The sequence below is a fragment of the Corvus kubaryi genome, unplaced genomic scaffold (genome assembly GCF_017639235.1).
Source record: "Corvus kubaryi isolate FWS band 111438036 unplaced genomic scaffold, C.kubaryi_AGA036_p1.0 37225, whole genome shotgun sequence".
Lineage (NCBI taxonomy): Eukaryota > Metazoa > Chordata > Aves > Passeriformes > Corvidae > Corvus > Corvus kubaryi.
The window spans coordinates 262,133-286,945 of record NW_024581064.1 but is presented as its reverse complement, the minus strand read 5'-3'; the positions used below and the strand labels follow the sequence as shown (position 1 = coordinate 286,945).

Below are 24,813 nucleotides of genomic sequence, written 5' to 3'. Positions count from 1 at the left end.
GCGGCGGCACCTTCCCAAGATGGCGATGGTACCTTCCCAAGATGGCGATGGTACCTTCCCAAGATGGCGATGGTACCTTCCCAAGATGGCGAGCGCACCGTCTCAGGATGGCGAGCGCACCTTCCCAAGATGGCGGCGCTCCCCCGAGCCGGCGGCCGCCCCGCCCCGCGCGGTGCACGCCGGTCGCTCGGGGCGGGCTGAGGGCCGGGGCCGGTCGGGCCTGGTGCGGGAGCGGGCGGTCGGAGCGAGCGGGGCCGGGCCGGGCCGGGCAGGGCAGGGCGGGCGCCATGCCGGAGCTGGCCGTGGACAGGGTGGTCGTGCACCCGCTGGTGCTGCTCAGCGTCGTCGATCACTTCAACAGGTGCGGCCGGGCGGGAGCGGCGCCGCGGCGCTGAGTCACGGCCGGGCCGGGAGCGGGGCCGGGCCGGGAGCGGGGCCGGGCCGGGAGCGGGGCCCTGAAGGAGCCCGGGGCTGGGAGGGGACCCGGCGGAGCGGGAGGGCCCCGGGGCCGGGAGGGGACCCTGTCCCTCCGGCACCCTGGGTAATTTGGGCTTAATTCCGCTCCCTCCCGCCGGTGCGGAGCGGTTTTAGAGTCAGAAATAAAGCCCTAAATCCCAGGAGGTGCCCGAGCCCACGGTGGGTGACAGTGGGATCGGTCGCTGCTCGCAGGCGGTGTCGGGGTCGCATCCCCGGCCTCCCCGGGACAGGCTTTGGTTCCGAGGGCTCCGGGACGCCCTTTCGTGGCTGCGAACACGAGCAGTGATGATATAACACAGTCACTGCCCCTCTTCCACCCCCGCTGTGTCACCCCCGCCACGAGAGGGGGGTCCCTGCTCCCTCCCTCCCGTCTGCGAAAGGGACTGACAGTCGTTTTTCCTTTCAGAATAGGAAAAGTGGGAAATCAGAAGCGAGTGGTCGGAGTGCTGCTGGGCTCCTGGCAAAAGAAGATCCTGGATGTGTCCAACAGTTTTGCAGGTGAGTTCGGGTGTCCTGCCCTTCTCCAAACCCACTGAATTATTTAGTGGATGGATTGTGTTGGGGTTTTGGAAGGCACCCTGATCCATCCATGTGCAAATCACCCCATATCCAACAACAAATGCAAACTGCTGTCGACACCCCCAAGTAAACCTCACTCTCCTTTACCAGTCAAAAATACCCAAGCCAGAGCGTTTCAATAAACATTTTAATTCAGGAAGCTGGATTTTTGAACACTGGTGTTTTGTTTTATTCCCAGTACCTTTTGATGAGGATGACAAGGATGATACTGTGTGGTTCCTGGACCATGACTATCTGGAGAACATGTATGGAATGTTTAAGAAGGTCAATGGTGAGTTGAGATCTTCTGACAGTCAGGGGTACATTCCCAAAAACTTTCAGGGCTGTGGAAAAGGGAATTTCTATTAATCACAGAATCCTTAAGGTTGGAAAAAACCTGTAAGATCATGGAGTCCAACCATCAACCAGTACCACCAGCATGTTGTCCACTAACCGTGTCCCACATCCACGCGGTTTTGAACACTTCAGGGATGGGACTTGCATCTCGAGATGTCAGAGGTTCAGGCTGTCAGACCCTGAGAGCAACACAATTAAGAGAAGCCATTAAATAAGCAGTGAAGGGACCAGCAGGAAGGTTGTGGGTCAGTAACGGTGACGAGTGAGCGTGGTCACTGCTCAAGCCATGGCCTTGTAATCCATTTCCCTCTCCTCCACATGGATCAGACTCTCACCCTTGATGTGCCTACCCAGTCTCTGCTCGGGTCTCTCTGCTGGGGCCTCCCCACAGTTCTGATTCCAGATCCTTTCTGCTTTTGCTCAGCCAGAGAAAGAATCGTGGGGTGGTACCACACGGGCCCGAAGCTGCACAAGAATGACATCGCCATCAATGAACTGATGAAGAGATACTGCCCCAACTCTGTAAGTTTGGCCTTTGGGGTTGTTCTTCTCTCTCTTTCCCTAAAAGGGGCATGTGGGAAGCCTTGTCCCCCACCTTTTTTGCTGGTGACACAGCATGGTGGCTGTAAAGTGATTGAGGAACTGGGATCAGGAGTTTTCTGAATCATTGTCTCAGTGCCTGCGGTTACCCCTCTGAGCAGCCTCGTGCTGGTGCTGAGGAGGGAAGAGCTGGCTCGGGTATTTCTTCCTACTCTTTGACCAAAATCCAGTTTCCTGCATGTTTTCTTTCTTCCCAAGGTGCTGGTGATCATTGATGTGAAGCCGAAGGACCTGGGGCTGCCCACAGAAGCCTACATCTCAGTGGAGGAGGTCCATGATGTGAGTGTTGACCGTGTGAAGTGTCACAGTCACAGCTGGGAGCACTTTGAGGCTGTCACTGGCTGCAGGTGCTCCCAGGTGTGCCCCGTCATTGTGGGCCTGCCCTGAGCAGCTCACGCCTCACTGAGCCCCATGCAGACAAACACCCAGCAGTGAGTCACTGTAATTGTTGCACTTCAATTATGGATGTGTATGAAATATTGGATCTTTTTGCCTTTCTGAGGCCTTCACTACAGCGCAGGAGCTGCTCTCCCAAAATGCAACGAGGCTGGATCAGGGAAGAGAGAAATAATTGTGATATTTAGTGAGAATTTCCATTGCTCCCTGCTGGGTACACACCAGCAAAATGCAGAAATGGGAAGTTACCCAGAGCAGGAGAGATTGCTGGGGCAGTCAGTGATACGGTGATCAAATCAAGGACATCCCAACTAGAGCTGTTCCTCTCACATCCCTTGTGGCCTGTGTAGGGCTGCTTTTCTGGTTTCATCGGTGCAATCCCTCATGCCCTGGCTAAAATCCCGTTTGTGTGTCCCTTCAGGATGGCACCCCGACCTCCAAGACTTTTGAGCACGTGACGAGCGAGATCGGCGCGGAGGAGGCCGAGGAAGTGGGTGTGGAGCATCTGCTGAGGTGAGGGGGGAGCTGTCCCGGGCCCTGCCCACGCTCCCAGCGGCATTCCCGGTGCCGTTCCCGGTGCCACTGCACGAGGAGCGCGTTGAGCACATGGCATAAATCCCGGGAGCACTGGATCCCATCATCCCTCGGCCGTGCTCACATGGCTCTGAGCTGGAAAGGTCCCAAGGGACGGTGCCCAGCAGGGTGAGGTTCTGATCCCAGTTCTCTCTGCATTTCAGGGACATCAAGGACACCACGGTGGGCACTCTGTCCCAGCGGATCACAAACCAAGTCCATGGCTTGAAGGGACTGAACTCCAAGCTTCTGGACATCAGGAGCTACCTAGAGAAAGTAGCCCTGGGCAAACTCCCCATCAACCACCAGATCATCTACCACCTCCAGGACGTCTTCAACCTGCTCCCAGATGTGAACCTGCAGGAGTTTGTCAAGGCCTTTTACCTGAAGACCAACGACCAGATGGTGGTGGTGTACCTGGCCTCGCTCATCCGCTCCGTTGTGGCCCTGCACAACCTCATCAACAACAAGATTGCCAACAGGGACGCAGAGAAGAAGGAAGGACAGGAAAAAGAAGAAAGTAAAAAGGAGAGGAAAGATGAGAAGGAGAAGGACAAAGAGAAGAGTGATGGCAAGAAAGAAGAGAAAAAGGAGAAAAAGTAAAAGGTGTAGTTTTTTTATTTGTAAATTAAAAATCTTGTAAACTAAATCCCTGGTGCTGGGGTCTTGTATGTTGTGCTCAGCACTGCTCTTCCTCACCCAGGCAGGGTTGGGGGAGCCATGCAGAGGCTTTTGATTTGATTATACTTTAATACAGCACTTTTCCTTCCCCCAGTGTGTCTTGGGGGGTGTTGAGGCCTCAGCTCACACACACTCTGCTCTTGGTGCGTGTATTCCCATTTTCCAGGGCTAATCTATTGCCATCAGCCACTTTCGTGCACCGCAGCCATCCCTGTGTTTAACTGGCCCTGTGCCCCAGCCCCTAGGGGTGTGGCACAGCTGGGATGTTGTCACTGCTGTCACAGCTCTGTGCCAGCAAGGCCCTAGCCCCTCCCTGGGGACAGCGCTGGTGGCCCTGTCACCCCTGGTCGGGGCCAAGCAGCTCTCAGGGCGGCAGGAGGCTGTGAGCCCGGGGAAGCACCGGGACCATCACCGCTGACACAGAGCGGGCAGGGACAAAATCCACGGGCTTTGTGATCCCAGTGCCGAGCTCCGGCTGCTGTCATGGTCCTGGAGCCTGAGCACTGCACAGACCCCACCCTGGGAGCCATACCCGGGCCCAGGGGAAATGCTGCGCCAGGACAGGCAGAGACCTGGGACTCGCAGGGATCCAGGACACAGGCACACCTCGGCAGCTGCTTTGTCGTTTATTGCACAGGAAGCCTCGCGGGGCAGGCAGGGCCGTGCGGACCCGGCCGCTTCCCAGCCCGGAGCCGTTGCAGGGTCCCGTCTGCACAGGCCCCCGGACACACGGACATGCCAGGCCTGTTGCCCGCACACACAGGCAAGGGCAGGAGCGACATCCAGGTGATGTTGCCCTCTCCGCAGCCCGGCCGGCAGCAGAGGGAACACTGAAGTGTGGGCAGGACCCAGGATCTGAGCGAAGGCCGGCAGGGCCCCGGCAGTGCCCCGAGCCCCCGGGGCTGCTGTGGCGCACCAGCTCCGAGCAGAAACCATATCACTTAAATACAGCTGCCCAGGGGCCACAGGCTGCAAATCAGGACACGCTCAGCCAGGCTCTGGCTCCAGCGGCTGCGGGTCTCGCTGGGGAAGGGGCTGTCCTGGCGCTCAGACGGTGCACAAGAGCCCTTCAGAAGCATCATCTTGGGGGTCCTTGTCATTGTTGCTGGATGCTGGGTGCAGGATGGGGCCCAGAAATCAGTCAGAGCCATTTTCCCCCTCACCTGCCACTACCAAAATGCCATCAAAAGGCAGAAAACAGGAGGGGGAAGAGCCTCTACCAAACACCTGTGTCTGTGAGGGGGGCCGAGAAGCCCCAGTGCCCCCTGTGCTGCCCCCCAGCCCCTCTGCGCCAGCCCTCGCGAGCCAAGCCCTTATGTCCTCCTCTCCATCACACCTCAGATTTCCTTAGGGAGGGAAGCAAAGCCCCATTCCCCCAGGGCCGTGTCAGTGCAGGCCTCGCCTGGGAGCAAGAGCCACAGTGTCCATAGGGGCCTGTGCACATCCCAGAGAGGGCCCTGGGCACCGGCCGGCAGCACTCTGGGAATGCCCCACAGCTCCATCACTCCTGTCCAAACCCTTCCGTCTCCTCGATGGCGTAAAGCAGCTTCTCCTTCAGCTGTTCGTAGCTCTTGTAGGGAGGGAGATCCAGGCGGTTGAAGCTGGGGAGAGAGCGGAGGCTGAGACACGGCCAGGAACAGCACTCCCATCCCACGGGATGGAGAGCCCCGTGCAGCCCCGCAGCGTTCCCTGTGCCCTCACGCACTCCGGCCAGGCCGAGGGGCAGTGACTTACCACGTGTGGCTCCGTGGCAGCCACGTCTCTTTGCCAACTTTATCGATGCAGAATTTCTGGGGCCCGTTGCTGCCTGTTAATGACGAGCACAGCAAAGCTCATTACACGACCAGGAGCTGAAAAAGAAACCCCTCCCACACACACAGAGATCCACCGTCATGGGCTTACAATCCCAGGGACACGGGGTAAATCCACGGAAACAATCTCTGCCTGTTTGCAGAGAGGATGTTCAAAAAACAAAGGAGAAAGCAAAATGCAGGTTCACAGCACCAAGGGGCAAGAGCACCATCTCTGAGCATGATGGTTCCATAGCCAGTGCTAAAACTTATTGATCTGTGAACCCTCAGGATTGTGCGAGTCCATCCAAGAGTTTTAAAGGACCTGGCACAGGAAGTCTGAGTCACTGGCTTTTTAACAGATTGGGAATGCTGGAGAGGTTCCAGGGGGCGGAAAAAGCTAATATGCCAGCAAGAACAACTGAGGGGGTTAAGCAAGCTGGTTGGCTTGACACGAATACCAGGAAAGTCAGGGAAAGGCTGGTGCAGGCCCCAAAAAGCAGCAAATTAAAGGATGAGTGGAACCACACTGTGGTTTTCTGAAAAAGAGGCTTTGTCACACAAGAATCAAAATCCAATCAGAAATCCAATCTCATTCAGATTGAGATCACAAACCAGCCGGACATAGTTAACCCTGGCAGGGCGGTCATGGCCAAAGAACGTGTCTGGAAATGGCACACCACCAGATGGGACCCCTGTGCTCAGACCTCGCAGCTGCTTTCCTGCTCACGTGCTGCGTGTGCTCTGTGTGGGGACAGGGACAGGAAGGTGCCACCCCCAGTGGCTCCCCAGGACACACCGATGAGCTCAGCAAAGCCCCCGACAGGCAGGCGGCAGGTCCCCGTCACGAACTGCAGCAGCCGGATCCTCTTCTCGTTGTCCATCTCCTTAACCACCTGCAGCAGGAATGCAGCAGGTGAATGGGATCCTGGTCCCATCCCACAGGATGGCTCCTGCCACCCCACGCCCTCAGTTGGGCTCAGACTGACCTGCCAGAACCACTGGATCTGTTTGCTGTTCTTGGTGTAGTGCCTGTAGATGGTATTTTTCTGCCAGTCGTTCATGTCGATCTCCTGCATCCCGCACAGCATCAGCTGGGGACAGGGGAACACTCAGCAGGGGACAGACGGGGCCCTGCACCCGCACTCCGAGCACCAACTCCTCCAGTGCCAGCCTTCAGCTGGCCCAGGCACCAGCACTGAGGCATCTGGGATGAATTCCTCCCATCCAACAAGATGTTCTCTTGCCAATGGACCCAGTGAGCCACCCGCAGAGCAAACACCTGGGGCCGTACCCTCGTCAGCAGAGCCGATGGGCACAGAGCATGAGCAGGGTCACCATGTGCCACTTCACATCCACGTCCCCACCCCAGGTGCCAGCTCACCTCCAGCTCCTTCTCGTCGAAGTAGCGCAGCCACTCGAGCGGCACCACCTCGTTGAAGCCGTCCAGGAATGCCTTGGTCTGTTCCTCCACGCCCCGTGTGAACCTCCAGTCCGTCAGCAGCCTGGGGAGGCAGACGGGGTCGGCACAGAGCCAGCACCGCTGGCCCGGCACGGGGAAACCCCAGGATCCCTCCCACAAGCAGGGAGGGCCCCGGGAGTGTGGGGAAGGGGAGAGGGGCTCCCTCAAAGCACCAGGGCTCCCCTCAGTTCCCACTGGTGGGTTTCTGTCTCTGCCCCCAAACCCATGAGCAGCATTCAGCCCCAAGCATAGCACAGCGGCCTTAGGAGCTCCAGGGGTACAAAGCAAGTCCCCTGGCTGGAGCTGAGCTGGCCCTGGCAGCCCCCAGGCAGGCAGGGGTAACAGCCATGGGATGGGAGAGCAGCCTCAGCCTCTCTCCCCTCTCCTTTTTCCTGAAAGTACTGGCAACTGCCCAGCCCGCAGCAATCCAGACTGCAGCAGAGCTCGGCCAGCCGCGCCAGCCCGGGCTTGTCACAGGCCACGTAGCCCAGGGAAGCGGCCACGTCCCAAGCCCCACGGTCCCACCCCTGCAGCCGCTGGGGGCGGGTGCCTGACAGGACCCTTGGGACAGCCACTCACATGATGTATTCCTCCTTGTTCTCCTCCGTCACACGGATGCTCTCACCACCCTCCTTCAGCTCGTGGGTGGTCACCTTGCCCAGGATCTCCATGTCCTGGATGAAGTACAGCTCCAGGCCACACTCCTCCAGGCTGTTCTCCCTGTGGGGGACACTGGGATGTGATTCCTGATGGAGGCACCCAGCAGCAGTGAGGGGCTGCGGGGAGAGCTCTGCCCGCCCGCAGTGCGACTGGAGCAGGTGGAGGAGGAGCGCAGGGCACTCACTTGGTCCAGACGATGGAGTTGTAGAACTCGGGGTCGATGGACTCCAGGTCCTTCAGCGTCGGGCGCTTGTTCAGCATCCGTTTGTAGAAGGGCAGCGTGAAGCCGGTATCGATGAACTTCCCGTGGTACAGAGCCTGTGGCGGGGAGGGGACACCAGGTCATGGGGGACCCCAGGACGCAGCCCTGGGGTGAGAAAACGCTCCACCCTGGGGCACTGATGGGGCAGAAGGAACTCATTGCCAGGTCCCTGAGCTGTGGCACTTGCTCCTGGCTGGCACACACGGTGGGAAAGGGTGGGCTGCCCCAACAGCACCGCCCAGGGCGGGTGGGCTGCAGCCCCTCTCCCTCCCCACCACAAATTCCACTGCGTCTCCCTCTCCCCTCACAGCTCTATTAAGAGCACTTGTTTAAACAGAGCTGTGCTGTGGCTTCCCTCAATCCCTGGCTTCCAGGAGCCCCGAGGCAAAGGCAGCCAAAAATAATGCAGACGCTTGTCTAGAACAGCCCAGCGGTGAGTAATAGTCTGGGGTTTTATTGGTATCCTGCGAGGCGGGGCAGGGCAGGGCAGGACAGCGGGGCCGGAGCCGCCTCCGCGCACACCCCGCAGGGCTGCGGGCCAGGGACCCTTCCCTGGGCCTGGGGAGCCCTGGCAGCCCCCCTGCCAGCCCGGGGCACATTGGCCTTAAGGAATCTGAGACAAACAGGAGGAGCTGCTCCGGAGCTCGGGCAGCTGGAAAATCTCACACGGCTGGGACTAAAAATAGTCCCTGGAGCTGCAGATCCGACAGCACCTGGGGTGACAGCCAAAGACCTGGAGCCATCCATCCCCGCCACAACTCCTGGGAAACCAGGTCTCCTCTGGCCCCACAGCCATTCCCTGGATTTAAAATGCATCACCCCACAGCACCCCCTTGCAGGGCCATCTCCCATGGACCCACACGTGGGCAAGAAGGGGCTCACGGAGGGCAGCAGTGCCGAGCCCAGCACAGCTGTGGCACATGGAGCTGCCCCTCGCCCTGCTGACCACCCCGTGCCATCCCCCAGGCTCTCACCATGGCGATGAAGCGGCCGATGAAGCGGAAGTAGGTGAGGTGGTCGGGGTTGATGGAGGAGGCGGGGTTGATCTGCAGGCAGTAGTTGTTCTTGCCCGCGTACTCGAAGAGGCAGTACATGGGGTTGAGCACCTCGTGGGACAGGAGGAAGAACCACTCCCTGGACGAGACAAGGGGAACACGGTGACAAGCAGCTCAGGGAGGAGACAGTGTGTGTCCCTGCACCAACCGGGTGCCCACCTCCTCAGGGTGCCAGGCAGGTGTTGGGCACTGGTGTGACTGGGCGAGGGTGTCCCCCTCCCCGAGGTGCCCTGTGGTTTGTGGGGTTTGTGAGATGTTTCTGGAGATGCCAGTTTGCTGCAGGCCCCACTCAGAGCATCAGGAACCCCGTCAGGTGCCACACACTCAGTCCCAGCTGGGCTGTCCCACACAACACACCCCAGTGCACCCAATCCCTCTGCACACGCTGCCCCAGGAGCCCCACGCCAAGCTCGGGACAGCACCATCCTGGCTTTGCTCCCCCGGCCGTGCAGGCAGACAGGAATCCTCGGACGTGGAGGCAGCCCCGGCATCCCGTCCGTGGTTCTACCCTGTGGTAGAACAGCATGACGTAACCTACCATAGGGTAAAACCACTGGCAGGACACAGAGAGAGGTGGAGCAGGAGCAGGAGCCAGGGTAGCAGCCCCACGAAGGGCAGCAGGTGAGCGTGGGGTGGCAGCGGGCAGGGACACACCAACCCCAGCTCCAAGGAGATGTCCCAGGGGAGCCAGAGGGGGCTCACAAGCACACAGGACCCCCTCAAGCCAAGCCACAGCCCATGCCCTGTGGCAACACCATACCGGGGCAGCAGCAGGGCCGCAGCAACCACATCACACCCTGTCTGCCCTGGCATATGCTGACTGTCTGGGAACACCAGGGCCTGTCAGCTGCAGGGAGATGAGGCCACTCAGCCCATCACCCCCACACTGGGGGTAGCAGGGGAGCCCCAGCTGCGTCCCCTGTGCTGTCGCTGCCAGGGACACGCCTGGAAGTGCTTTCAGGGCATTCCACCGCTCCTAAAACCCAGTTTCCCATTTAAACACCCCTGGACTCCTCTGCTCAAGGACTGGGAGTCCTGAGTGCAGCTGCCTCGTGCCTGCACTGCCCACAGGACAAAGGGCACAGGCATGGCACAGCTCAGTGGCCCGGCGCGCCGCGCTCACCTGGCAATGCCACCGTAGTCCAGGCCCTCCTCCCCTCGCATGATGATGTACAGCCGGCGCCGCAGGTCGTACGGCTTCATGTTCATGATCTGGGGACGAGCAGGGAAGTGTCACCGCGGCGGGGGCCAGCTCCACTCCTGAGGGCCAGCTCCACTCCTGCCCGGCTCCGTGGCCCCGGCACCTCCCTACCTGCTGGAAGGAGTCCTCGAAGAGCGTCTGCCGGGACACGCTGATCTTCACATGGCTGGGCAGTGCGTTCGACTGCAGGCAGGGCAGAGGCACAGGGCTGTGTGAGGCAGGCACGGCCCTCCTCACCCACACCTGCCCACAGGGCTCAGGGCACCCACGCAGCCGCCCACAGCCGTTCTACTCACGTGGCAGAGGAAGCGGAACTGGTGGTACTTCCAGCGAAAGCTCCGGTCATACGCACCTGGGGAGCCGCCGTGCTTGCTCCTGCCAAAGCAGCAGGGCCTCGGTCACACCCCCGGCCCCGAGCAGCCCCCGTCGCCAGCCAGGTGGGATGAGGGTCACTGGGTGCAGCTCTCCTCTGTCAGAGCCCACGCGAGCCCCCAGACCCGCTGCTCGGGGCTTACCCAGACTCGAAGCCTGGGCGCGGGTCCTTGAAGGTGGTGGTGCGGGTGTTGTGGTCCACGAAGTACCGCACGCTCTCGTTCGTGTACTTCATCTCCCAGCCCGGCGGCAGCGGCGGCTCCTGGATCATCCTGCTGGCAAGGAACGGCTCACCAGACAGGCCCTTCGGGCAGTCCCCCCTGAACTACAGCTCCGTGCCAGGCAAAAGGAAGGATCCATGGCATGGGACTGGCGAGCGACTGCGCGCACCCTGCGAGAGGAGCCCTGCCTGGGCAGCACTCCGGCCACAGCCACGGCACTGTCAGAGCTTCACTCTCCATCTGTGGGACGCATGGCCTCAGTGCAGGCCAGCAAAAGGTCCTCAGCCAGGGCAGGTCCCTGGAGAACAGCACCTTCCCAAACCCTGCTCCCCCCACGGCCGCCTACCCCTGCGTGCGAGGGTCTTCCCACTGCGTGGTCCGGGTGTTGTGGTTCACGTAATACACTCGGCCATTGTCCTGTCTCTTCTCTAGGAGAAAAGGGAGAGGAAGCGTCAGCTGGAGTCCTGGGAACAGCAGCTCACAGAAGTTTGTCAGCTCCCCCATTCCACCTCCCTGGCTCCTTTGGAAAAGGCAGGATAAACCCCACATTCTTTCCACGTGCCCGAGCTGCCTCAGCCCAGCAGTGCCAGCATGCGGGAGGTGCCAGGGCAAGGCCAGCGCTGCCAATGCGCTGCCAGGCCAGCACGGGGGCTGTGCACAGCCACACACCCTCGTGGCACACACACCCCCTCCTGGGACACGCAGCAACGTCCCTCCCTCCACATGGAGCCACAGGTGCTTTCCAAACTCCCTGCACGGCCTTGCTCCAGTGCACACGTGTGTGAACACACAGGGTCCTCCTTGTGCTGCACACAGGCACAAAACAGCCCCACCACACACACCAGCCACCCCTACACACACCCCTGCCTCCCCAGCACCGTGTGTGCCCCACACCTCCTCCTCGTCCTCTGTGTGCTGCATCACTCCCACATGCTCAGCCCTGCACCACGCAGGCAGCGACACCTTGTCACCTCCCTGTCACCCTTCTGGCCAGTGCCAGCCCCTCGCTCCATCTCACTCCTGGACTGTGGGCAGCAGCCCCCAAATGATGGCCAGGACTGCATCCACCCCAGGGATCCCATCCATCCTGGGGACCCCCAACCCAGGGGGTGCTCAGCCCCACGCAGAGCTGCGCCTCCCCAGCCTACCCAGCTGGCACTGGGGACGGGTCCCTTCTCCTTGCTGATGGGAGGCGGGACACCCAGCAAGGGCTCCACCACTGCCCCCATCAAGACACTGCCCCTGTGGACTCCCTGAGCAGCCTGAGCCCCTCTGTCCTGCTCCAAGCTTCCACAATTTTAACCCCTCTCCTGCTCTCCCTGGCACAGCACAGCCCAGCTGCACCCACGAGCGTCCCAGCCTGCCCTCTCCAGGGATGCTCTGGCCATGGAGGGGATCTCTCTGTCCTGCGGGTGACGCAGGGACTTTTCAAAATGTCCCGGCACACAATGCTTGGGCCATGTGGGGACCACCAGCCCTGCTCCTGCCAGCTCCCAGCCCTGCTACAGACCCAGGCAGAGCAACCTGGAGGCAGCACGGCAGCAGGACAGATCCCTGCTTGGCAGAGGAGGGGTCTGGGGACAAGCAAGGACTTGGATCCCCAGCATCTTCCCCCATCCAAAGAGCAATCACAGGCACTTCTGCATTCAGCAGCTGAGAGAGGCTGTGAACTCCTCCAGCAAAAAGGGAAAAAGGGGGGGGAAAAAAGTGGAATTTCACATCAGAGATCGTGCTAGTCACAGGCAGAGTCAGCCCCACGTGCAGCCAAGCACAGGGAGTGCTGGCTCCACGGCCACCCTTCCCAGTATCGCCAGGGATGGGAGCGAGGAAGGCACTGGCAGCACGGTGCTCCCCGCGGGATGGGCAGGGTCCTGCTGCCGGTGACAGGAGTGTCCCCTGGGGGCCATGCAGGAGCAGGTGAGGCAGCACAGTACTTACCCCAGCCAGGAGGAAGGGGCCCCAGAGGATCATTGTCGGACGGGGCTCCGGAGGACTAGAGACAACAGAGAGAGCAAAAACACGGAATAAACCCCAGAGCCGGGATGGCTGGGAAGAGCAGAACATAGAGGTGAGCCGGCCAGCCCCGCTTCCACTCGCCTCTCCTTGGCCCACAGCTCCCAGGGAACTAAAAAAAACTTGCACACTCAAGGGGGGTTAAAAAAAGAAACGCAAAAAAAAAAAAAAAAAAGAAAAAAAAAAAAAAAAAAAAACCCCAGAAGCTCAGCCTAAGCAGGGGCTGGGGCAGCCAAGGGGCGGCGGGCAGGGGCAGGGGCAGGGGCTGTGCCGGCCGAGGGCAGCGGGACGGCCCGGAGGGCTCCGGACGTGCGCGGCTGCTCGGCTGCGCCGGCGTCCCCTCCACATACACCTCCAGCCTCCTCCAAGAACCACACACAAGAGGGGAAAAAATATCGCAGGCCTTTCCAATGAAATCATTCCCACAAGCGCTGTCCACGCCCCGCGCTTCCTGGCGGGATGGCGGCCCCCTCCTCCCGGGCAGGGCCGGTGCGGGATGCGCTGCACTGAGCCCGCATTCAGTCCGGGCGGCCCGGCCCCCGCCCCCGCCGCACAAAGCCCCTTTCTCCCGAGCCGGGCTGGCCCAGCACGGGGGGCACGGGCCGCTGTCCCGCGCCGGTGGGTGCAAACCCCCGCCCCAGCCCCGCTGCGCTCCCTGGGGATAGAGGGTCCCCGAGGCCCAGGGCAGGAGGGGACCTGGAAGCGCTTTTAATGGTTAAATAAGAAACGAATCGTTACCCAAAAGGTAAAAAACCCAGCTGCTGGAGGGGGCTGTGTCCCAGCTCCCCACGCCAGGACGGATCCGAGTCAGCCTGGGTCCAGGGCATGCCACCCGTAGCCAGACCCGGCCCTCGCGGCGCCAGGGACCCCCACACCCGAGAGGCACCGAAACCTGGATGGGTACAGCTCATGGCAGCCCAGCACCCCGGGGATGGCCTGGCACAGCCCGTGCCCCTCTGAGCTTCATCTCTTGTACCCGCCCCCCGTGCCAGGACTGGCATGGCCAGCACAGCTCGGACCTGGGGCAGCGTCCACTCCCTCCCCACCAGGACAGGCTGCCCAGACACGCAGCCAAGTCTTGTCCAGAGGTACCACCTCACTGGCACCTAAACATAGCTAATTGAAGCTACCAGGGCAGGGCTCCAGGCAGCTCCTGCAGCTCCCCACAGCCCCTGGGAACAACCTGGCCCCTGTGCCAGAGACCCTTCATGCAAGGGATGCAGCACCAGGGCATCTGCTGGGAGAGCGAACCCTGGCTTCACCCAAGCCCCCCAAGCTCTGCCTTTCCCAGGCTCTGCCCCACTGCTCATCACCCCCCCTACCATCCCCTCCAGCAAGGAGGGCAGAGGGATGCTGCAGGCAGGGGCAAGTCAAGCAGAAAGCCCCTGTGGGGCAGGAGGCAGAGCAGCAGCCATCACCGCTGGCAGCAGAGTTTGAAACAAAAAGTACAATCGTTTCATCAGGCTAAATTTGGAGCTCGAGTCCCTCCCTCGGCAGAGCGCAGCCAGGGTGAGTTGCACGGCACTGGAGCGGCTCCAAGGCTGGCGCTGGCGGGGAGTGAGGGACGGGCCCGGAGCCCCGCTGGGAGCCCCCTCCCAGGGGAGTCCCTCCCAGCGCCCTTCCCCTGGGCTCTGGTGAACGGTACGTGGGACAGCACGGTCGTGGGGGTCCAGCTCCCCTGTGAGGCTTGGAAGGGTTGGAGAGACATCCAGGGAGGGACAGGCAGGGGGAGGAGAGGGGCTGAGCCCCAGGAGCGGCCCCGGTTGTGTTCCACACAGAATGGACTTTGCACTGCCTACTCCCCTGCCCAGAGAGCAGCTGAGCTCCTCGATGCAGCCCTGAGCTCACTGCAGTCTCAGCTGGGACTCCTGGCTTTCTCTGAGGAGATAAAAGTCAATGAGAAGCTGGTTCCTCTAGGCTGCCCACCTTCCCTCCACACCTGTTCACCTGCCTCTGGCACGAGTGCAGTTTCACCACTGCACGGGCCAGATCGCTGCTCCGGGTGGCAGAACCGCTCCAGCCTGGCCCTTTCCCAAGCACTGCTCTCCCTGCAGCCCATGGCCACCAGCACTGCTCAGGTCAGCAGAGGTGCTCACTCCCACAGCTGGGTCCAGATCCACAGCAAAGGTATGGCTGGGACAAGCGTGGTCCCTTGCCCAGAAACAGAATGGTTGAGACCATTCCCTGAGCAAGGAAACGCAAATAGCCCAAACCAGGAACGAGGGGAAGCAGCAGAGGAAGCAGGAGGGAGCTGGCCAAGTCCAGCTTGTTCCTTGCACCCTCTGCACTTGTACCCTGGCCCTGCAGCTCCTGCTGCATCCGGGACCCAACCACGCTGTCCTCAGCCCAACAGAGACCCAGGGAGGGATGAGCTCAGGCCCCAGAGCCTCCTGTCCTGCTACACACCAGGCTCCCACAGCTCCCTCAGCTCCAACAGCAGGTTCTGCAGCCCCATAGGTCTGCAGCAAGGCTTGTCTGATGGGAGTCACAGGAGAATGTGTGCCACTGGCACTGGAGAGACCTTGGGCACAGGCAGCTGAGGACACCTCCCACCACTCTTCAAGGCCGTGCAAGCTGGTTTATAAAAAGCAAGTCACTCCCCCACAGCCTCTGCAGGCAGCTGAGGAGTTTGTGGGCTCCCATCCAGGCACTGCTCTGAGCTCGCACAGACCCCACACAGCCCAGCAAGCGCCTTCCCACGCTCCGTGGCTCCCAGGCAGGCCCCGGCGAGACCAGCGGGACAGCCAGGTGAGACCCCCGCCAGCACCACGCCCGGCTCTCACCTGGTACAAGAACCTTTGGCTGAACTGCTGCATGGCCCCTTGGAGCTGGTTGCGCTGCGACTGCCACTGCTCGTAGTTCCTGACGTACTCGGCCGTGGGGCGCTGCCACGTGGTGGTCCGGGTGTTGTGGTCCACGTAGTAATACCTGCCTCGAGGATCCACGCGCTTCTCCCACCTGCAAGCACCCAAGGAAGTTGTCACCGTGTGTCTCACGCAGCTTGGCGGGTCCTGTGGACTGGCACCCTCCGACACGAGGGCTCCGTGCCCAGCTCCAGCATAAACACTGGTTTCACACCTAAAGGAGCTCTTTTGGACAAGGACCCACCAAAACGAAATACAGAGGATGAGTAACTCTTCGAGTAGCTCCTGCAAGGGCACACGAAGCCTGACAGGATTCTGGGACACCAGCAGAGCTCCCACCAGGATGCCATGAGCATCCCTCCAGGAGAGCCGACCTCCAACTGAGGCAAGGCCTGGAGCCCCTGAGCCCCTTACCCTGGAGGAAGGGGTCTCTCCCACGTCGTGGTCTTGTTGTTGTGGTCTACATAGTAGACTCTACCATTCGGCAGCTCCCGCTGTTCCCACCTGCAAGAAGAATAAAATCATGAGGCAGGTGATACTTGCTGGCACCAAGAACATCCAGAGAGCTGCCCCGGTGGGTCAGGGAGCCCAGCCCCTCACATCCTTGGCATTCCAACCTTTACTGGACAGGTCTGCACGGCAGCTGCTGGGCCTCCTAGATGGAGACTCTGGGAGAGGGGCTGCAGCACTCTGCTTCCTGAACAGGCATAACCTGGAACATAAATTCCTAATTTCCCCCAGAAAGGTCGGCGTAAGATTTCACACAGGGTCAGTTTTATGCCCTGTGTTTCTGATGTTTTTGGTTGGTTTGTCCTAATACATCTTCAAAGGGGAGTGTTTGAGTTTGGGCTGGGGCTGGGTTCTCTCCCTGGCAGCCCTGGGCTTGCTGCTGACAGCTACGGCTTAAACACACGTGTGGCCACGGCACTCGGGCTGGGGTGGCCCTGAGGACAGCCTGGGTGACAGCGAGCCTGGCTTTACTGGGCCACACTGGAACCATTCTTTGTGTGAATTCATTCATGAATTCACCCTGGCAAAGGTAAAAGCTCTGTGGAGCCTGTGCTTTCTCGTCAGCTTTTATCCTTCAGCAGAGGAGGCGAGGCAGCAGCTGCTGACAGATAAAGTGTTCTCCTGCCACACTTCTGCTCCCACAGGCCTCTCTCCCCATTCAATCTTCTGTCTCAATTAATCACCATAAAAAGCTCTAGGAAATTAATACACCAGCTTCTGTGTGACAGCAAGGGAGCCAGCCCAGGCTGGCAGGGAGAAGGCAGCCCTGGGGATGGAGCTGCTCCAAGTGCTAGTGCCCCACAGCCTGGGCTTGTTCCAGCTCAGCCCCACAGCTCCAAGGACAGCAAAGCCATCGGTGACCTCACCACAGCCACACACCTGCTGTGACACAGCTCAGCTGCATCGCAGCCTCTGTGGAGCCCACGCAACACCTGCACATGTTGCTTCTAGTCAGCAGCACTGGACCTTTCTCCTCCCTGGACCAGGTCAGTGGGTATCCCTGAGGAAGAGTCCAAGGCAGCATCTGCTGTGCCCCTACACCATAAGGGTGAGGAGCTGCCAAGCCTGACACCGCCCAGTTTCCTGGTCACAAACCATGAACTTGGTGCTTCATGAGCATAAAAGCACCAGGACAGGTAAAACAAGAGTGAAATCTCTAAAGAGAAAATCAGCACAGCTGGGGTGTCCTAAGGCACAAGGATGTCCACCCCATGAGATGGATGGCAGAAGGTGCCCAGGCACCTTCAGGGCAGTGGAATTGCCCTGGACAGGTCCTCCAGTCTCATTAACATCAGGTTCTCTGATCCATACAGCTCTGAGGACTTGGAAGGCACCATTCCTGTGGCTATAGAGACCAGAATTCCCATGATGAGAATTCCTCCAGGTTTCTGGATCCCTCTGGGTGTGCTCGTGACTGAAAAGAGACATGCAGGATTGCGGAGAGCTGCTGGTGGTGGCAGCTACTGCTTGATGTCCCCCTGCCCCCACCTCACCCCCTGTAAAAACACTGATGAGCTCACAAACTCCTCCCCAGCAGCTCCTGGGTGATGCAAGGAGTCAATCTGCCGAGGGCTGGCTCTCCCTGCCAGTCACCGCCAGTGGTGATGAACCGCAGTTACCGCTGACACACAGAGATGGGGACACTGGGGACAACCAGTGCCCACCTTGTCCAGCTCCACACAGCCCCCAGCATGGGAGATCCACAGTCTTGGGAGCACTGGATGGTGGGAGCTCTCCCCACATGCACCACACTGCAACCACAAAGCACCCAACATGCCGGTCCCTGCCAGCTCTCCTCCAGCTGCCCACAGGCTCATGATGGCCATGGACGCAGGGAGCCACAGGCACTGAGAAGTGGCAGAGCTGAGGCAACCCTGCAGTCCAAACAAAACGCCCTCCTTACGTAAGAAACCACAGCCCCATGGGTTCCGCCAGGCAGCATAAAGCACCTCTTTGTGTGGGCAAGACAGCACGCACGCCCCCTGCTCCAGCCGCCTGTCCCCACATGGGATCATCCCTGATAGGATCCAGATGCAGGAGCCAGCAGTCCCCCTCCCCTCCCTTCACTATCGATCCGCTCAGAAACCCCAGCAGGAGAGCTGGGACCCCAAGGCCTTGGGCGCTGTGGCCGCGGCTCCGGCGCCACACACGCTCCCAGCTCCGCAGGGGAACACTCTGCCCAGAGGATGTGAAGGAGGTTTTGGGCACTGTCGGGGCTGGAATTACTCAGAACTCCTTCCAGCCCTCTCTAGCCCCTAGGACAGACTCCCAGTTGTGTGAGGGATGCCTTTGAGCCACCACACCTGGTGCCGATGTTGAGACACGGAGATCTGAGCACAGCAAATCACTTGGGATCCCCACATGAACCCAACCGTCTGTTACAGCCCAGAACGAGCAGGGAGGCTGGGACCACCCTCCAGAGGCTGAAGGGAGTGCTCCCCACGCTTCCAGGGAAGGAAGGAGACGCTCGGAGAACGGCGCAGGGCTCAGGAGGGACGTGCCTGGCAGCTCTGCAGGGGGACGCTGCTCCTGGAGTGGCAGAGCAGGAGCCATCCCCACGGGCCCTACAGTGCTCTCACAGCCGTCCCAGCAAGGGGCTATCCTGCATCCCCATCTCCCAAGATGGGCCCCAAACCACCAGTCAGAAAATTCCGTGGTGAGGTGAGCCCGCCAAAAACCAGCCTCCCTGGATCAGGGCTCAAGAGAACTCCAGAAGCTCATTTACGCCACCCCAGGGACACAGCACTGTGCAATCCAGTTCAGCAAATCCCCATTAGCCCAGGACCTGCTCTGGCAGCTCCCTGGCAGGGTTCACACCGTGGAGACCTCAATGGATTCAACTCTCTGCTCTCCTTCACCTGGGAAGCCCCTGATCTCTGGTCTGCCCCTGCTCAGGCCAGCACAGCACAGCACAAATGCAGCTCGTGCTGCCCTCTTTCCCCCTACAGATCCCACGGCCAGCACAGAGGGTGCTAACCAAAGGTGTCTCCAGAGATCTAAGTTCCAGCTCAGCCTGGAGAATGCCTCACTACCCCTTCAGTGTTCCTCTCCATCCATCTCCCAAAGCAAACGCCTTTATCCTCCTCCCTGCTCTGACACACCCGATTCTCTGGTGTGTGAGCTCCACAGGGAGACGGGCACAGACGACACGGCCACTTTTCCACCTGGCTGGGCCACGTAAATCCAGCCTGGTGTCTTAGAAAGCGGCGCCTGCAGCCTCCTGAACCTCCGGAATCCTGAGGTATCTGCAGGCTTCCCTGCCCCAGCACAGAAACAACAGCCTGTTTCCAGCCCCAGGTGGAGAAAAGGAGACCTTCAGTCTACCTGGTAGGAGCAGAAAGAGGCATAAGCTCTGGCTGGAATAAAGGCCTTTTTGAGAGCACTGGACTTTTCCAGCTGCCTGGAAACAGGAAGCGCCCAGGCCAGGAGAACAGAAACCCTCACACACCCGCATAAAGGCACAGTGAGCCGTTAACCCTAATTACCTGTGACTGACATGCGAGCGGGGCCCTGACCTTCCAGGCATCGCCTCAGCCAAAGCAAAATAAACAGCTCCCTTCATCCCAAACACAGGCCATTTCACCCCCCGCCCAGAATTCTAGGGGTCTGACACGAGGGGAGAACGGCGCAGCTGCAGCACACTGGGGGCTGAGCCCAGACCCCGACTGCCACCCCCACAGCCCGAGCCAGCAGCCCCCACTCCTCTGCAGCCCGTTCCCAATGTCCTGTGGAGGAGGAGGAGGATGAACAGCATCCACACCAGGCAGAATGAGCACCACTACTCGAGGGCCCTGCCCCCCTGGCCCCAGCCGTGGCCAATGTCTCTGTGGTGTCCCCGGAGCACGCCTGTGCCCTCCTGCTCAGTGGAGCTCCCTGAAAATCCACGCTCATTCTCCTGGGTGTTTTGCTCTGACTGATCCCTTGAGCAGCCCGGTGAGAGTGGAGGGCTCTGCTGCTCCCCAGGCACAGATGCTGCTTGGCACAGAGATGCCACCCACTGTTTACTGCCCCAAACACCCAGCAGGCACAGGCCAGACCTCAGCCCAGAGCATCCTGGGCAGGCAGGCAGGACAAGGAGCACAGGATCCCCAGCACCTGCCCCAGGCCCTCCTTGTTCCACTCAGCACCAGCATCTCCACCAGTTCCTGGGGCAGCACTTCCCCTCCCTTGAACAGCCTCTCATCCCAGCACATAGCAGTGCCCCAGTTGGTTCCCATCCCCACTCCCCGAGGGCCACAGGCAGAGCTTACCCGGGGGGCAGAGCATCCAGGGTGAGCACGGCTGCCCGGGCTGGGGGGGGCACTGGGGCCTGAGGCCGCCTCCTCGGCCTCTCCGGAGCTGCTCAGGGCAGGAAGGGCAGGAGCAGCGGAGCCGTCGGCCGTGCCGGACGCCGCCGGGGTCGGAACGCTGGCACCAGCTGCCGGCCTGTCCTCATCCATGTCCACGGCACCCACGGCATCCCCGTTCACTGGAAAGGCAGAGGGCAGGAGGTCAGCACCACGGAGGGGGCAAGGCCGGCTGATCTTCCCGGGAAGCAGAGCACGTGGTGGGTCACAACCCAAGCACGGTGCTCTCAGTGCTCCCAGCCTGCAGCAAAGGCAGCACCTGCTTCACCCAGACCCCTCTGGGCACCACTGCCATCGCCTCCATCCTGAGGCAATAGCAGAAGGTTCTTTGCATTTGTGCTCAGTGTCTCCTCTGCCACTGGAAACAAGCTGCACCCCGGATGGGAACTCGGGGAATGAGGGGGAGCTCCGAAACAGTGGGTACAGCATCTCCCCTGAGGCAGAGTGAAACCCAGGCTCTGCAAGTCAACAGCACTGGAAAGAGCTAAACGTTGCTGGATTCCACGGAACTTTTGAGAAGGGGAAGAGACTGAGCAAAGGAAAACTACAAAGAAAACTGGTAAGTTTTTTGCAGAGAAAGAAAGTTGAAAGGGAATTTGTTTGAGGAATATTTATTAGATAGCCAAAACGCTGAGACCTGGCAGCCCAACTGAGGAGAACCTTTGCTACAAGGCATCCTGGCTGGAGTGGCAAAGCAAAAGCTTTATAAACAACCCACAAACAAGGGAGTGAGGGATGCAGACAGATTTCCATGAGTTAGAGCTGAGAAACATAAAAACTGTAAGGGAAGCCCAAATATTTAGAAGCATTGTAGGAAAAAGCAGTATAAACCCTCATGGAAGGGAGACTGAAGAGCTACAGATGCTCTGTGGAAGAGACAGAGTGCTCAGGACACTCTGCTTGGCAGCTGGAGGGTGGCAGGACAAATCCTCCAGCACCAGAGGAATCCTGGGACACAGCAGCAGCTGCAGGTGCCCCCAGGCAAAAGCTGCAGGCAAGGAAGATTTCCAGGTTAGCAACAACTGATGTTCCATCAGAGTCCAGCAGGACCCAGCTGAGGAGGTCTCTGACTGCCCTTCATCTCCAGCAAGCCTGGGAAAAGGCCATTTTAGAAGCTTCAGTCACATTGTGAGAAGCTTCAAAGGGAACCTGCAGCAGGACCCAGGTGAATGCACCATGGTCAGTTTGATCTCAGTCCTGGACAAAGCAGGGAAAAGCTGATCCAAAGTCCACCTGATAAAGAAGGGCTCCAGGGGGAACATAGCAAGGGCTGAACAATGTGGCTGTGGGGAAAACACGGCTGGGAATAATCTCTTTTCTTGTCAGCTGAAATTACAGATGTGAGTGACAAATGTAATGGGGAGTTCTTGCAACAGCCTGCTTGAAAAACATGGCAGTGTCACCAAAATGTGCCACAGTGAGGGAGAAGAGGTTGGTTTCTAGGCATTCCAGGATGTCCAGCACTAATCCCAGCCACACAAAACACTCTTCTCCCCATCCCAAGCCATTGCTGACAGGAGCTGCGGGAGGCATGGAGGGTGGTAAAACAGCAACAAGGACGGCACAGTCATAAAGCCACTGGGGAGGCTGTGGCTGGGCCAGTAAAAAGTGCTTTAAATACACCAAAGCCAAGGAGCCAAGTTGTACTTGAGATCAAAATCCCCGTCCCCAGCCTGAGGGAGTGTCCACAGAGCAAGGAGCCTGGGAGGGGCTGGGCTTTGACAAAAATGGGCTTTGGAAAAATTGAAATTGCATTGCTCCAGGTTTTCCCAACGAAACGTCAGAAAACACCAAACTCCTTCTGGGCTGAACAGTACGTTTCCTTCTACCCAAAACAAAGTGCTCTGCCTCTCCTTCATCTCCCACAAAAGCAAATGCAGTGGAGCAGAAGATGCTCCATGAGAGCCAGAGAAGAAAAACAGATCAGCCACGTGTGACTTCACAGTCAGGCACTCAGCAGGTCTCAGTCCTGCTCCACAAGGGATTTATGGTTTTGTGGACAAATCCAAGAAATGACAAGAGAAATCTTTCCAAAAATACCCCATGGTGTAAGAACCAGCCCTCTATGAGTGGTGGGTTTGTGCCTTGTCTCATGCTTGACAGGCAGCTGCTCCTCCCCACTTCAGAGCTCAGAACATTTTCACTGAAGACTGATGGGAAATTCAGCTGAACCCTGAAAAAAGTCCACTCAGCAGTGACAACTGTCCTCCTCACTGTGATATCGGTGATATTGCTGCCCCAGTATCCTTTAAACACCTGGAGCTGGTGACTCCAGAGTGGAGTCACAGAAATGATTCCTGACAGGCAGCACAGATCCTCCCAGTGCGCTCTGCAGAGCTGCCTGGCTTATCAGAAGTAAAATCAATAAAAATCAATCACTCCGCGGGGACAAAATTACCAGGCACTACAAGATGCATTATCTCAGCAGCAATTCATTCTCTAAATGAGTAATAGCCCCGAGCTCTGCCCCCACCTCCCACGAGCGCAGAGTCACCTGTGCCGTTGGCCACGCCATTGGCCACGCCGGTGGCCGTGCCATTGGCTGTGCTGGTGGCCGCGCCGGTGGCTATGCCATTGGCCATGCTGGTGGCTGTGCTGGTGTGCTGTGAGCTCTTGGCCTGCTGCCGGTGCCGGCTCCTGGCACTGGGACTTTGCTCTCCACTCCCCGCGTTTCCCCGGGCTGCTCCGGCCACATGTCGGTGCGTCCTGCAAGGGAAGGGAATGTGGGAGGTGGCAGACATCACATGGAACACCCCACTCCTGTCTTTTTGCCCTGGTCTTCCACTGCTTCCTCCCAGCACAGCCACTGGTGTCCCCTGGGAAGGGCCAGGATACAGTTCCATGCCTCTGCTCAGGGCAGTGCCTGGAGCTTCATGCTGCCTGCTCAGACCTGCCCCCAGTCTTGGCACACACCTGCTGGTGGCAGAGACCCATGGAGGAGTCACCCAGGTGACACCACCTTGCTTTGTTCACAGGCGGTCACTCTACGTGCCGAGGAATGGCCCTGGCCGCTCACGGCCGGACATCTGCTCGCCACCGTGGATGCCAGCTTGTTTCATCCCCCCCTGCAGATCCCAGGAGATCCCACACCAGCCCCAGGTCCTGCACCATGGTGGGGACCCTGACCAGTGCCTCATGCCTGGCTCCAAGTCTTGCACAGAGGCAGATGAGGAAGGTGCTCCCAGGACAGCTGTGGCCTCCAGAAAAGGAGGGGACAAGCAGACGGGAAGGATGGGAGCTGAAATCACAGCACAAGTTGTGACCAGCTCAGGTGCAGCTGCTCCATCTCTTGGGGGTCGCTGCCACCCTGGAGCTCACCTGCCACTGCTTCCCATGGCCAGGACAGCCCAACCTCCATGGGCAGAACACCTGCAGCTCCCCCCAGCAAACTCTCCCCTTTGGACCATCCAGGGTCCCCAAGGCAGCACAGAGGCATTCCTGAAAAAGCTGGGTTTCACCTTAAGAATTCATTCCTGTGAGCAAGGAGGGGGACAGGGCAGGAGGGGAGACACTGCCATCCCAAATCTGGGGGGCCTGGGGAGCAGAGGCAGAGCCCAGGCAGCAACCATGGAGGGTAAAGACTGCAGGGACAAGGACATCAGTTTCTCCCAGCCAAAATCTACCTTAAAAGGGCAAAACCCACAAACTGTCCCCAAGTCTCAGGGCTGGCACTGGGAGGGGAAAGCAGCTTGGCAGCAACAGGGCACAGATCAGTCATGCCACTCACAGCAGCTCCAGCAACTGGAACCCTCCCACTCACTCCAAAGCTGCTCTCCTTGGGGAGCGGCTCATGGCAGGACTGGAACTGGGAGGAGACATGGGAAAGCAGGAGATGGTTGTTGAAAATAGATTAGATGAGAGCCACGGGCAGAGCAGGAGCTGCTGTGGCCACTTCAGTGTGCCCCCAGGAGGGCAGCCCCAGCCAGGGGCTCCTCACACAGTGAACTCACACTGGAACCCCGGCTGCCCCCCAGACATGGCTCTGTGCTGGGGTTTGCTTTGGCCACCCGCACCCGGGAGCATGGAGCAACTGTGGGTACAGAAGAGGCTCCTCTTCCCCCATCAGGAGGTGAAGGTGGTCCCTCACTGATGTGGCTCAGCAGGGCATACTGGTAACTACCCACCTTCCAAAAGCTGGCTGGGACCTCTCCCCACAATTCCCCCCATGGTGAGGCCAGAGGCAGCACAGCCCCTGGAGCCCTGGCCAGAGGGGAACAGGCAGGTGGCAGCAGGCTGTCCCACTGGGAGCAGCCTCTCCGGCATGGGATGGATCTGGCCCCTGCTCTCCTCAGCACAGATGAGCTCAGAAGTGCCCAGAGAGTTTTTAGAAACCAAAACAGGATGTTTCCAGGCTGCCAGCCGGCAGCACAGGGTTACCAGCCTGAATTAGCCAGCCCGCCGCCCAGCCCAGCCCT

General features: G+C 59.6%; 2 protein-coding genes across 2 annotated transcripts in view; one reads left to right on the top strand and one right to left on the bottom strand.

The window, feature by feature from the left end:
- Positions 1–191: 191 nt before the first annotated feature.
- Positions 192–3,735, top strand: PSMD7 (proteasome 26S subunit, non-ATPase 7). The gene is made up of 7 exons (XM_042022864.1): positions 192–361; positions 884–975; positions 1,235–1,327; positions 1,817–1,914; positions 2,191–2,271; positions 2,810–2,901; positions 3,126–3,735. Exons 1-7 carry the CDS (start codon positions 288–290, stop codon positions 3,562–3,564), a joined length of 969 nt encoding a protein of 322 aa, XP_041878798.1. The 5' UTR covers positions 192–287; the 3' UTR covers positions 3,565–3,735.
- Positions 3,736–4,249: 514 nt separating this feature from the next.
- The window catches only part of WWP2 (WW domain containing E3 ubiquitin protein ligase 2), a 32,317-nt gene continuing 11,753 nt past the window's right edge, over positions 4,250–24,813 (bottom strand). Inside the window, 19 exon segments of the mRNA XM_042022862.1 lie at positions 4,250–5,243; positions 5,377–5,449; positions 6,232–6,328; positions 6,422–6,526; positions 6,817–6,937; positions 7,474–7,614; positions 7,739–7,872; positions 8,791–8,950; positions 9,995–10,083; positions 10,184–10,255; positions 10,369–10,447; positions 10,588–10,716; positions 11,012–11,093; positions 12,604–12,658; positions 15,462–15,636; positions 15,957–16,046; positions 20,303–20,349; positions 20,351–20,520; positions 22,893–23,104. Coding sequence (XP_041878796.1) covers positions 5,144–5,243; positions 5,377–5,449; positions 6,232–6,328; positions 6,422–6,526; positions 6,817–6,937; positions 7,474–7,614; positions 7,739–7,872; positions 8,791–8,950; positions 9,995–10,083; positions 10,184–10,255; positions 10,369–10,447; positions 10,588–10,716; positions 11,012–11,093; positions 12,604–12,658; positions 15,462–15,636; positions 15,957–16,046; positions 20,303–20,349; positions 20,351–20,520; positions 22,893–23,104 — 2,131 coding nt within the window. The 3' untranslated portion in view covers positions 4,250–5,143.

Bases quoted from the DNA above. Each gene is read 5' to 3' on its own strand.
- PSMD7 (XM_042022864.1), top strand. From the start codon at position 288: ATGCCGGAGCTGGCCGTGGACAGGGTGGTCGTGCACCCGCTGGTGCTG. The intron at 362-883 runs GTGCGGCCGGGC...TTTTCCTTTCAG, and splicing joins GTCGTCGATCACTTCAACAG to AATAGGAAAAGTGGGAAATC. The intron at 2,902-3,125 runs GTGAGGGGGGAG...TCTGCATTTCAG, and splicing joins GGTGTGGAGCATCTGCTGAG to GGACATCAAGGACACCACGG.